Below are 13,397 nucleotides of genomic sequence, written 5' to 3' on the forward strand. Positions count from 1 at the left end.
CAATATACGATAAACAAATATACGTACCTGGTTCTTGTCCAGCTCACAGTTCTTGTATTCCTTCTCACCCTGCTCCTGGAAAGTGACAATAACGAAACCAACAAAGATGTTCATCATGAAGAAGGCAATGATGATGATGTAGATGATGAAGAAGATGGATATCTCAATGCGGTAGTTGTAGATGGGACCCATGTTTTCACGGTTAGAGTCGATGGCCTTGTATAAGAGACTGTGGAGAAGCAAACACAACAGAATAGCATAAAACAGGGCAGACCTTCATCAATACTTGTATTGTAGGAGAAGCTGAGGTTTTATTCAGATGAAGAATTTCTTCTGATACAAAAGTAGGGTAACAAAATAATTTAAAAATGTTTTTACCCTAGCACAACTAATTACAATTTGAGGTGATGAGATTTGATATAAGCATTATGTTAAATTAGACATGCTAACTACAAATTGCTGATAAGTGCAGATCCTGCATACGTATAGTAAATGTTTGCTTACATAAGACATAATTTGATTGATTTGGTTATACAGTCAACCTCTGCTATTTATCGGGGGATATGGACCGAGTCCTAACACGGATAGTTAAAGTCCAAGGAGAAATTAACTCCGGCCCTAAAAAAACTTTGTAACTGCCTATAAATGGCACAAAGGATTATTTGTTGTCTAGATCAGGGGTCAGCAACCTTTACTGTCAAAAGAGTCATTATGATGAACGAAACGAAACCGTGTGTTGGTATTAGCCTCAAGTGCTGATTAGTGCTGCACCATAACAAAAAAAGGTAATGTAATGTTAAAATGTAATTTTTTCAAAGGCTTACTTCATATTCCATACATTTTTAGACTTTTCTGCCTTTCTGTCAAATTTTTGAAATTTTTGGCAATTTTATGGACGCATGGTAATTTCCTGACTCTCTTCCTTTTTTGGACATTTTATGGCTATTTATTTTACATTTTTCTGCCTTTTTTGCTATCAATGTTCAGATTTTTTTTTCAATGTTGTGGTGGACATGTTATGATAATTTTATGGATTTCTTCTGTTTTTGGAAATTTTATAGTTACATTTTAAACGTTTTCTTTTCTGCTTTTTTTAAAATAGATTTTTCTTTATTTTTTTAAAATTGTAATTTGTTTCATTTTTTTTTTTTTTTGCAATTCCAAAGACATTTTATGGTAATTTTCAGCCTGCTTCTTATGTTTTTAGACATTTTATGGTTACTTTTGAACATTTGCTTTTTTGCCTTTTTTATTAAATTCTCTGACATTTTTGGCAATTTTATAATAATTTTCTGCTTTTCCTTTCTTTTTGGACATTTTATGGTCACTTTTTGGACATTTTTAGGTAATATTTTAAAAAAAATTCATCTCCCTTTCGTCTCTCTTTTTCTGACAACTTAAAAATTTGGACTCTGACATTTTTTGAATATTTAATTATTATTATTATTTATTTATTTATTTATTTATGTATTAGAAATCGACAGGGAGCCACAGGAGAGGGACTAAACATGTGGCTCCAGACCCACAGTTTGCAGACCCCTGGTCTAGATGAAGCTCCTCAGTGCCACCACATGACACCAAAGCAATACTATTATTTTAGGAATTTTGGACTGAGCACAAAAACATTTTCTTTAAAAAGTGAGTTTCCACTGAATAACGGAAGATAGGTTCCAAAAAAATGTAGTTCGTCCAGGTTGATACAGTGAAATTGATGCTAACATGGTATAATTTGATCTAAATCTAAAACTGTTGTCGAGACTTTGCACACACACACAAAAACATGCCGTTTCAAACAAAACTCCTTACGTGGGCCATCCTTCAAAGGTGGAGACGGTGAAGAGAGCCATCATGGCCATGAGGACGTTATCAAAATTGAAGTCACTGTTGTGCCAGATCCGCTCTTTGACCATGGGCATTGCCGTGTCTCCATTGTTGTAGAGAATGTACGTTCCCCTGAAGTTTGAGGATGACACTTTTTATCACAAATAAGGTTGTGGAATGGATACATGAAAAGAACATTGTGAGACCATAATGAACAGTAAAACAAATCATAAACTCACTTGCACTCATCAGGACTGGACTTTGCATCGTCTGTGCAGCGATAAAATTTACCCTGTGTATGGAGAGGATAGACAACTGCCTTATTAAGCAAATAGACAAGCCAGTGTTGAGTTCTTTACACATTACATGATGATGCCATATCATACAGTGTGACATTATTTATTTATTTATTTACAATGTGGCATTATTTATGTAACCAACCTAACTATCATAGACATGCCAAGATTACTATAACTATTCTAAGATGAACAAAGCCACTGCTGAGTGGCTACATCAGTGGCTCTACAGTTACATCACTGAAGTGTTTCCCGCTTCACTATACCTTGAAAAGCTGCACTCCGATGCAAGCAAACATAAACTGCAGCAGCGTGGTGACAATCATGATGTTGCCTATGGTCCTGATGGCAACAAACACGCACTGGACCACATGCTGAAAGAGGTGCAGATGTTAGAAAATAGAATGAAGGTGCAAGCAATACAAAGAGTCACCTTCCCTTTATATCTACAGAAAGCGAAAATGCAGAAAACGTGGAGTTGGGAATATAAAATTGAAAGTTATGAAGAATTAAAAATGAAGGCGAACTAATGGGTGTAGCCCAACCTCTGATTGATTTATCAAGTGATTAAGAAGTGCATATTGAACATACACAAATGTACACAATCCAGAACTTTATCAACATTATCATGCTGACCTTAAGACCTTTGGCTCTGTTGATGGCCCTCAGTGGTCGCAGAACTCTCAAAACACGAAGAATCTTCACCACTGAGATTGCAGAAGACCTATAGAGGAAGGCAAAACATCATTAGACAGACCCTTTAAAAAAATCGACTTACCTCACCCGCCAGAGCATGCATCCGCATATGTAATCAAATGTGACAAAACAACTAGTCCACCCATCCATCCATCCATTATCTACACCGCTTATCCTAACCCTGTTGGAACTGAAGCCTATCCCAGGTGACTTTGGGATAATGACAGACTACACGCCGGACTAGCCGCCAGTCAGTCACAGGGCACATACAGTATAGAGACAGACAACCATTCACAATCCCATTTGTACCACCATTGAGTGGGAAATGAACCCACGCTGCCTGCAAAAAGTCAGGTGACTATCCATCCATCCATCCATCCATCATCTACCGCAGGGGTGGCCAAGTTCGGTCCTCGAGAGCCACAATCCAGCCTCTTTTCCATGTTTCTCTCCCCTAACACACCTGGTTCATGATCAGGATCGTTATTAGGCTTCTGCAAAGCTTGCTGATTAGCTGATCATTAGATTCAGCTGCGCTGCAGGAGGGAAACATGGAAAACTGGCTGGACTGTGGCTCTCGATGACCGAACTTGGCCACCCCTGATCTAGCGCTTATCCGGGGTCAGGTCGCAGGGGCAGCAGCTTTAGCAGGGAAGCCCAGACTTCCCTCTCCCCAGCCACTTCAGCCAGCTCTTCCGACGGGATCCCAAGGCGTTCCCAGGCCAGCCGAGAGACATAGTCTCTCCAGCGTGTCCTGGGTCGTCCCCGGGGCCTCCCGCCGGTGGGACATGCCTCCAGGGAGGCGTCCAGGAGGCATCCGAACCAGATGCCCGAGCCACCTCAACTCTCAACGCAGAGGAGTAGCGGCTCGACCTTGAGTCCCTCCCGGATGACATCTCACCCTATCTCTAACGGAGAGCCCGGACACCCTGCGGAGGAAACTCATTTCGGCCGCTTGTATCCGGGATCTTGTTCTTTCGGTCACGACCCACAGCTCGTGACCAGAGCTGAGGGTAGGAACAGAGATCGACCGGTAAATCGAGAGCTTTGCCTTTCGGCTCAGCTCCTTCTTTACCACAACGGACCGATACAGAGTTCCCATCACTGCAGACGCTGCACCGATCCACCTGTCAATCTCCCGCTCCAACCAACCCTCACTCGTGAACAAAACCCCAACATAATTGAACTCTTCCACTTGGGTCAGGTGACTAACAAACAAAAAAACAATACGTACAAAACGTTGCTTTAATGGTCAAATGTTACTGACGTACACACTATCAACACATGGTGGAACATCAAAAAACACTCAACAAATACTACATGCAGAAACATTGATTGATGAATGATACGTACTGAATACCGAAGGAGACCAGAGACACTCCAACGACCAACAGGTCCAAAAGGTTGAAGTAGTTCCGACAGAAAGCTCCTTTATGAAGGAACGCTCCAAATGCTGTCATCTGAACAGACAAGTGTCAGTCAAGACCAGAAACACCATCGGAAATAATCATTATGTGGGACTATTTCATACTTAAAAAAAAAAAAAAACAGAATAAGAATGTGTGTAAATCTTGTCTTAACAGTCCATGCATTGTATTTTGTAGGTGGTTGTGGACAGAGTGGACAACTCTTTAAAGTGACACTGTCCAAAAATCCAAGACATATAAACATCAAAATAACTGATGTATGACACAGACTTCACTCTCACATGGGAAATTCTGAATAAACTTTTAAAATGTTTGTTAGGTAACATGTAATTTAGCACAGTGGAACCACCATAGTAGAATGCCAAATTTGAAGTCAAACAATTAGAAATGCGGGGGGGGGGGGGGGGGGGGGGAGGAGGGGTGATTACTACGCTCCGAAAGCCAAACAAAAAATCAGCATCATTATGCATGGAATCATGCAAGCCATCAACATTTCCTTGTGAGGGCTCATTTCAGTAAGCATGTTTTGCTTTTTGTTGTTTTGGGGGTACATTGCCTTGGGAAGTAAACACACTGGTACCCTGCCGTTCTGTCCACTGTATGATGATTTAAGACATTGATTCCCAATGTGAAATACTTCAATTGTGTTTAAGAGGAGATGCGATCATTTGACAAATTTAATTTGGTAAATGAGAGAGAATGTGTGTTTTGTATGCATTGAAACTAAGACGTATAAATATCCATGCATGTGGACTGGGTACCTTTTGTGTGTAATACTAAAATCAACTGTTTATTCTCGTGTTCATAGAAGAAGCTAAGTAATAACTTATAGAGGAAGCTCTGTGAGGTAATGAGACCGTTTCGTCGGTTTTATCTTTTACAGCTGTAAACTTTTTATTCTCAAACAATGTGAGATGCATTCGGCTCATTTGTGACATATCATGTCTTGATGATTTGTCATTGAAGTTAAGACTGAATAAACTTTGTTGCGGTTTGGAAAATGGATGAATGGATGGACTGTAACTTTTATGGCCATAAAGAATGTTGAAATTGTACTTAAATTACTGCCTGCACATTTAAAAAGGTTTGATGATAACAGATTTTTATGGGATTTTTAAAAAAAATTATTATAAATGAGATGTCGACCCGTGTCCTTAAAATTCAACCATTGTGGTTCCACTGTATTTTTTTTTTTATACAGTACACACATACAAATATGCAGTACACACACGCATAAGACATTTGAAAAAAACACATCCAACACAGCATTCTAAAGCCACTACATTCATTTCTGGTGCAGATTAAGCCTACGTTATACAATAATGGACCTGCAATCTTTTCCTGATCAAATTCAAAAGGCCTATAGCAAACAAAAACAAAAAGGTCTAAACATACAAAGGGGGTAGTAATTCAAAGGACTCAAGTGCAACCTTGAACATTCAATATCATACAAGTGCATTCTTGAGCGATATGAATTTAGGCCAAAAAGGGGGGTTTGCTGAGTCAGAACAATCTGCTTGTGACCTAGAGGCTAGAAATAAATAAATATATTTAAAATATTTTTAAACAATACATTCTTAATGAATTATAACTATTAATTATATTATGGTGTACACATTAAAATCTATTTATTCTTAAACACGATGTGACTGTTTTAAAAAATGTTATCAAGTGAAAAAAAAAGCCCTTTTTCCTTAGTTTTATAAAAGGAACTAGCTATTGGGGGTCATCTAAAAAGTCAACCACTGGTCGATGAAGTTTTCAATAATGAATTAGACTCAGGAGATGGAACAGTCATTGACAGACAAGGAAATATCTTTACAATACAAAAAGTATATATCGACGGACTGTTGCCATGACCACATGACATACGGTCGTTACAAAAACAAAAAAAAATCATCAGGGGAAGGTGGACTTATGCAGCATGCTGGGAAGTGGTAGAACTGTTTTATTTACTTCATTAATTTTATTTTACAGAGGCATCTCAACGCTCTCTTGTTTACCTTAATAAGGATCTCAAATGTAAACATACTAGTGAAGACATAGTCTGCATAGCCTAGGATCTGGGGAGGCAAGAGTGACACAAGCACGCAGGAGGTTACTGAAGCTCTAGCCAGCACAGCACCACACGACACACACACACCATTTACCTTAAACAGGATCTCAACAGTAAAGATTGCCGTGAAAGCATAGTCAAAATAACCAAGTATCTGCAAGAGGCAATGCACAAATTGCAGTCATCAAAACGTTCTGGGGACAACAGCACAGTGATTGTGTTTGACTTTTGACACACGTGTGCAAACAAGCTCATGTGTGCACTGCACCAATTTTTTTATGAATTAAGGTTACGCTGGGTTCTGTTTGAGCCAAAACAGCTTCAGCACAAACTGGTGTTGATCCAGAAAGTTCAATTAATTAGCTTTCCAAGTTTCTTAACATATATGACTGTGAATAAGCTAACATTTGACCAAGAAAAACTCGACGGAAAAAGACAGACAGACAGAAGTACAGTGGACCTCGGCTATTTGTGGGGGATCGGGACCCAACCCAATCCAGGAATAATTGACGCTCATTATAAGTGCCATTCAATTTTTTAAATATATGATTTATTGCATTTAAGCAGGGGATGAGGAGAACATTCTGCAAATAGATGGGAGGCCACTGTACATCATTAAAAAATCACAAACACATAAACAAAATACATGCAGCAGTTCACTAAACAATCTTAAAATTGTATTACTTCTGTGTATCATTTTTCAAAATAAAACAATTGATACTATATGCGCATCTTAGTATATCACTTCCAATTCCATCACTTCAATTTGCTTTTGCGGTGCTGTCCCAAATTTTCTACGGTGACAACTATCAGAGCTACTTAAAGCACAAAAGCCTCATTCCATAGGGCAATCTTCACCAATTCTACTTCAATAACTTTAATTCAACTAACTACGCCACAATCTTAATAGATCGCAGCCTCCAGCAGTGCCCGTGATCTCGGATTTGAGTACATCTGGCTCAATGAGCAGTGAATTCTTTGAATTGCAAAATTACCACTAACGGCCTCATAACTTATCGAGTAAGAACGTTTGCAGGCAATTCACGGATGTTGTTTACGTACAATATTGCGTGCAGAGAAGTTGCGTATGGGGTCCTCGGCAGCCAAAGACACGGAGCTGAGCATGATGAAGACCAGAATGAGGTTGGTGAAGATCTGATGGTTGATCAGCTTATGGCAGAACACGCGAAACCTATGATAAGAGGTAAGGAAATAGTCACAGTCAATAATCAGTAAACAATAATCAGAATTGCTCAAAAATACAATCATCATATAATGTGATATGATTTGACCTACATTTAAGTCGCAAGTAGATTACATCAACTACATATTTTCATTAGACACACTGTGTAAATATTCACAGTGCAGGGTGGAAAATATATGTGAAACCCAAGACAAATGAGTTAGGAGTGAGCAAGTCAATGTAACATGTTGATTAAAGCTACATTGGCCTATTAAACACAGACCAGCTTTGATTTTTATTTTCTCGAGAAGGTTGAACTTACGGGTTGGTGCTGCTGAAGATAAAAAAGGCGCTACCCTCTGGGATGGGGAGAGTTTTTTCCTTGATGGTGAGCTCCGACAGCCTCTTGGGCCGAGGCCTCACCGGGACTTCTGGGAGTTCGTCATTGCCGTCATCCACACAACACACTAGAAAAAAGACAAATACGGTCATGAAAACAACATAGCTATGTATTAGCAATCTCTCGTATTTAAATTGACCTTAAAAAGGTTACATTTAGCTTGTTAGCTTGTGCCCTTCAGTGACATGAGAGTTTTAGGTTCCCCACGACCCTCAACAGGATAAGGTATAGAAAATAAACGGGTTTGGTCTTACCTGATGAGTCAATGGCAGAATAAAGTTCTTTGTCCTCCTCCATTAGAAGTTTGACTGGCACCTACACACATGGTCAGGAGTTTTAAAAAAGCTAACACTGATGTAAAGTCATGATGAGCATGCTTGTGTACCTTTGTCTCGCCATCGGTGTCTTGTATTATTTCCACTCTCTGTTCTATGCCCACTTCTCTGTTTTGAGTGATTAAAAATGAGCTGTTAGCCAGAAGCACTTTGAAACTTTGAAGGTGCTCATAGTCATACTTAGCACTGTTCCTCCTCTTCTTTGCCTCTTCTTCTTCTTTCTGGGCCGTGTTAAGGCTCTCGGCATCAGCCAGGTTGTCGACAGCAATGGCCAAGAACACGTTGAGCAGGATGTCTTGTCGTGTGGCTTAAGGGAAAAACACTGATCATGAGCCAAAAAAAACTAAATGAACAAAAAGTGGCATGACTTCAGCACAATCCGTTTGTGGTCTGCAGGATACAGTTTCCACAGATGAAGAGGATGATGAAATAAATGCAGACCACCATTCCGGAGGAGGCTGGTCCACCGTATGCCATGATCCCATCGTACATCACTGTATTCCAGTCTTCTCCTGTCAGAATCTGAGTAGCACATGGACAAAAATGGTACACTGAAAAAGAATTAAGCATACTAATACAAAGCAATCAATCACTCAATGAAAATAGTATGCTTCCAAATAAATAGTATGCCTTCTCCTCGCCCCAAAATAGAAACCACCAACCTGGAAGACGGTGAGCAGGGCCTGAGGAAAGTTGTCGAATGTGCTCCGTTTGGTCACCGTCTCGTCAAAGTTAAACTTGCCCCCGAAAAGCTGCATGCCCAGCAGGGAGAAGATGATAATGAAGAGGAAGAGAAGCAACAAGAGGGACGCAATGGACTTCATGGAGTTGAGCAGAGAGGCCACCAGATTGCTCAGTGATGCCCAGTGGCTGAGGAAGATGAAAACGATATTCGTGATAATCCGTCCAATCCATTGGGGTTCATTTTAACCGAGCGCCAGGACACGCTACGTGCTGCTCACCGCGTGACCTTGAAGATCCTCAGGAGGCGGACGCAGCGGAAAACAGAGATGCCAAGCGGCGACATGATGGCCAGCTCCACCAGGATGGTCTCGATGATGCCGCCGCAGACCACGAAACAATCAAAGCGATTGAACAGGGACACAAAGTAGGCCTGCAGCCCCAAACTGTACATCTTCACCAGCATCTCCAAAGTAAACATGGCCAGGAGGATTTTGTTGGCGGCATCTGAAAAAAACCCCCCCGAAAAACTAAGAACACAAATGGCTACATTACCACCAAGTGGGACAATTCAGTTCACTCAGTATGATTTGGAATTGGACGGATTTGATTTGATGTCAGCCAGTTGTCACATGTCACATGTAACTTACCAACTTCAATTAAAGGTGCAATGTGCAGTTTAAAAAGGTGATATTAAAGCTTTTTCTACATCATGCATGCTCCACCGATGCTTAGATGAGTATAAAGAGTCCTGAATGTTTTACTCTGACTGCACCTATCAGCTTTTATATTCCCTTGATAGTAGAGTGGGCGGACCCTCCCACTCCACAGTTTCTTTGGGGAGGGGAGGGGCGGAGTTTTCCTTACCTCATTTGAAGTCATGTCTTCGTTTGTCAACTGTGGCTGTCGCTTTAAGATTGTGCACATACTCGCACACGCACCATGAACGAGCCTGACACAGATGTTGCAGTTATGCTTTGGGCCAGAGGTGGCAGTCGCGAGTAAAAGAGTGACAAACTGCACAAAGATCCTTTAAATTTGTTAAAGGGGAATCAACCCTAAAAATGTCTTTATAGTAATAAATTCTATGCACTTCTACTGGTCTAAACAGGCCATTCTAATCATTATTATTGCTTTTGTGGAAGATGAATGAAGCAAAAATATCCACCCATTTTTATCCATCTCAGGGGGCAGCCATTTTGCAACGTGCTGTCGACTGAAAATGACATCACATTTGCTCAGGTAAAGACAAATCATGGTTCAGTTTACAAATGTCACATGACCAAACTCAGAAAATAGGTGAGATGTGATTGGTCATTTCCTGAGCCCTTGAGCAACTGTGATGGCATTTTCAGTCGACAGCAGGTAGCAAAATGGCCGCCCCCAGATATGGGAAAAGGTGTTTTTTCTGCTGTGGATAGATGAATGGAGCTGAGGAGTGGGATTGTTTTTTTTCTCCCCCTTTGGTAACCTCTAAAGCAGTGTTTATCAACCCTGTTTCTCAATGCAGCTAATTCTAATGACCGCTCATCAGCAAGCTCTAGAGAAGCCAGATAACGAGCCTCACCTGCGTTGGAATCGGGAGACTTGGAAAACCGGCTGAATAGTGGGCCCCGAGGACCAGGGTTGAGAAACACTGCTCTAAAGCCAAATGTTAATGCTAGCTGGCATCACACTGCTCGAGTGGTGCATTATGGGTCGTAGTGTCACACAAAAGCAGCACGTCTAAGTGCAACCTGCCAAGGAAGAAGGAAGGCCAGGAAGTAAAGAAGGTGAATCGTGTGACCATTGTCCAGGGCTCCGCTTTGCTGAGGATGGCCAAATAAAAAGTGCCAACAAGTGTTACAAATCTTCATTTTGTCAATGAAAAGAAAAAAATATATATATATTTATCTGTACAGCTACGTGGAAACAGATGAAAAGATACATATAGGAAGAAAGTCATCTTACCCTGAACTTGAGTGAGCCAGTCCGGTTGGTTGTAGTGCTCGGAAGCGATGGTGAGAGTATTGAGGAAGACCAAGATGATGACCAGCCAGTAAAATGTCACAGATTTCACTGCAGCTCGACACTTCCTGCGACAGAAACGATTCCACCGTCGCCCCTGACGACTTGCAAAAAACAACAACATGTCACTCTTTAGGAATAGCCCTCTGTTTTTTATACTGATTATCCTGTACAGGGTCATGACATTGGGTGAAAGGCCTGGATGGATTGTCACTCGCCAGTCCATACAAAGCAAGACAGCCATTCACACTCAAGCCATCACTGAGTGGAAGCGGACCCACACTTCCTTGCAAGCAAGTCAGGCAAGTGTACCACTACGCCATCAGTGAGTGACCCACATAAGGATTAAACAAAACACCATGAATGCAAAAAAGGACATGGTCGATCATGATCAAGGATATAGTGCGAGGACAAATGATGCATTCATTAATTCAATAATTGATTGAGTTCATTAGGAATGGACAACATTGGGGATTGGATCAATGTATTATTCAAGGAATTTAAGTAAATCAAGGCATGCATGATGAGTTGAATCCACTCGAATGAGGCACATACCTACTGGGTGATGTCACACTACGATACTAACCTGCACTTTGACTTAGTAATTTTTTTACTGAGGAGAATAGAAGATGAATCTTTTTTTAACAGAGTTGTCTTGTAACTGTAAATACTGGAAGTAACATGTGAAAAGATAGGTAAAGAATGGTGTATGACACTCACCACAAAGGAGCACAGCAAAGCCATTTTTCATCTTCGCTGTGATTGTCAGTGTTAACAGACTCGGTCTCACTTGTGGGAACGCTTGCTGTTGAATCGCACACAAAAACAGGCACATTAAAACAGATAAATGGACAAAGTAGGACAAGGACTTCCTGTGTCCTGAAAGTAACACATTTCGCTTACTCATAAGATTTTTTTTTGTTGACAACCATGCCTTTTATCATATTTCAGGATGTAATATATTTCATTAGTACAATTGTAATACAACTTGGTTTAGGTTTGAAAACGCATTGTAAATATTGTACAGTAAAGTGACAGAGAAGTATTTGTGATATCAAATGGTGATGATGGGATGAGAAATGAGCACATAGAGATCTATGTTATTAAAAAATAATCAATAATAATCAATAATCCCAAAAAGTTTTTGTGTGGGGGATAAAAATAATGATTTTAAAAAAAGCACCATGCATGTTTTTGTTGAAAAGTGACAATTTATTACATAAGAATATAGTTGATTATTATGTTTAAAATTCATACTTTGGATATGCCACAAAATGAGCAGGAGCTGAATAAAATATTTATTAGGGGTGTCAGGCGATTAACATTTTTAATCGTAATTAATCGCATGACTTCAATGGTTAACTCACAAATAATCACAAATTTTATATTTGTTCTAAATGTACAATAAAATATTTTTTTCATACTGTTGTTAAGATGAAGTGGGAACAAATATGGCTGCATCTTCCATTCATTGATACAGTAATTTCATAATAATTCATTAAATTGAGTTCAAATTAAAAAAGATGTACTGTACTAAACGAGTGTGATATTGATTTGTTTTGGTCATTTTTCTGCCACTAGATGGCATAATTGCATTTGAAAGACGGTGACAGCTCAGTGCATTTTTCTTTTCATATTATGAGCTATCTAATCTTTAACATTTCAGTAACATTTTTAAAATTGTAAAATACAACTTGACCCCATTCTCCACAAATATATGCATTATTATTAAAGTTACTACTGCTAAATTTTGACGTGGACGTGTCTGTAAGTAAGGGACGGTCATTAATTGCGTGTTAAGAAAGATTAGTGGCGTTAACGCAACCTTAAATTAACTCAAAATTAACGCACAAATTTTGACACCCCTAATGTAATATGAGGTTATGACTTCATACATACAGCTTTGCATTATCTAAATATACAGTGGAACCTCTGAGGTGGAACACAATTCATTCCAGAATGCTGGTAGACCTCCAATTTTATATTTTAATTATTATTTTATTATCATCATTAGATTCATTACTATTTTTTTTTTAAATCATGCAACTGGGAAGCACAGCTATTGGATGGGGGTGCACATAAACCATCAAAGGTGGGGACGTTCTCCAAGTGTCCTGTTCACGGTGCAGATTTTTTGGACCCCCATGGGCCCGCTTCGCCCATGTCAAGAGACGGTTGCCTGCAGTCCGCCATTTCGAAACTATCAGTAAGCTGGAGCTGCTTTGATTGGCCATTATTGAAGTCGATCACTCCAACAGTGACGCATACCTCCCTCTCGCAGATTCACCGGCCTGCGCTCACTTGTAGGAGCTAACCTGCCGATTTTCACTGTTCACAAAAATAGAGCCCTGAATGTTATTGTTTGAAGTTTTCTTTTTGCAAGGGCGGGGAGGTGCACGTAATGAGTGCACAAATGCAATGACAAATGATTGACACTTCACACCTTGTGTCTCTGATTGGTCGTCTTTCCTCAGGCGCAGTGGTTCCTTGTATAT

The 13,397-nt window shown here is 40.0% G+C and overlaps 1 protein-coding gene across 22 annotated transcripts in view; it reads right to left on the minus strand.

Annotated features, from left to right (window-relative positions):
* The window catches only part of cacna1db (calcium channel, voltage-dependent, L type, alpha 1D subunit, b), a 64,619-nt gene that overhangs the window by 24,463 nt on the left and 26,759 nt on the right, over positions 1-13,397 (minus strand). For 12 of the 22 annotated variants that reach the window (XM_077577030.1, XM_077577086.1, XM_077577042.1 and 9 more), the window contains 19 exons: positions 11,623-11,707; positions 11,489-11,515; positions 10,846-11,006; positions 9,177-9,402; positions 8,877-9,084; positions 8,616-8,736; positions 8,395-8,509; positions 8,265-8,322; positions 8,134-8,194; positions 7,802-7,946; positions 7,359-7,488; positions 6,391-6,450; positions 6,244-6,303; positions 4,167-4,273; positions 2,754-2,841; positions 2,384-2,491; positions 2,061-2,113; positions 1,807-1,953; positions 28-229 (listed from right to left, as the gene is read on the minus strand). In XM_077577030.1, the coding sequence (XP_077433156.1) occupies positions 28-229; positions 1,807-1,953; positions 2,061-2,113; positions 2,384-2,491; positions 2,754-2,841; positions 4,167-4,273; positions 6,244-6,303; positions 6,391-6,450; positions 7,359-7,488; positions 7,802-7,946; positions 8,134-8,194; positions 8,265-8,322; positions 8,395-8,509; positions 8,616-8,736; positions 8,877-9,084; positions 9,177-9,402; positions 10,846-11,006; positions 11,489-11,515; positions 11,623-11,707 (2,162 nt within the window). The remainder of the gene's footprint in view (positions 1-27; positions 230-1,806; positions 1,954-2,060; positions 2,114-2,383; positions 2,492-2,753; positions 2,842-4,166; positions 4,274-6,243; positions 6,304-6,390; positions 6,451-7,358; positions 7,489-7,801; positions 7,947-8,133; positions 8,195-8,264; positions 8,323-8,394; positions 8,510-8,615; positions 8,737-8,876; positions 9,085-9,176; positions 9,403-10,845; positions 11,007-11,488; positions 11,516-11,622; positions 11,708-13,397) is intronic. The other 10 variants (XM_077577077.1, XM_077577059.1, XM_077577038.1 and 7 more) reach the window with 3 other exon arrangements.

This window comes from Vanacampus margaritifer, chromosome 1 (assembly GCF_051991255.1).
Source record: "Vanacampus margaritifer isolate UIUO_Vmar chromosome 1, RoL_Vmar_1.0, whole genome shotgun sequence".
NCBI lineage: Eukaryota > Metazoa > Chordata > Actinopteri > Syngnathiformes > Syngnathidae > Vanacampus > Vanacampus margaritifer.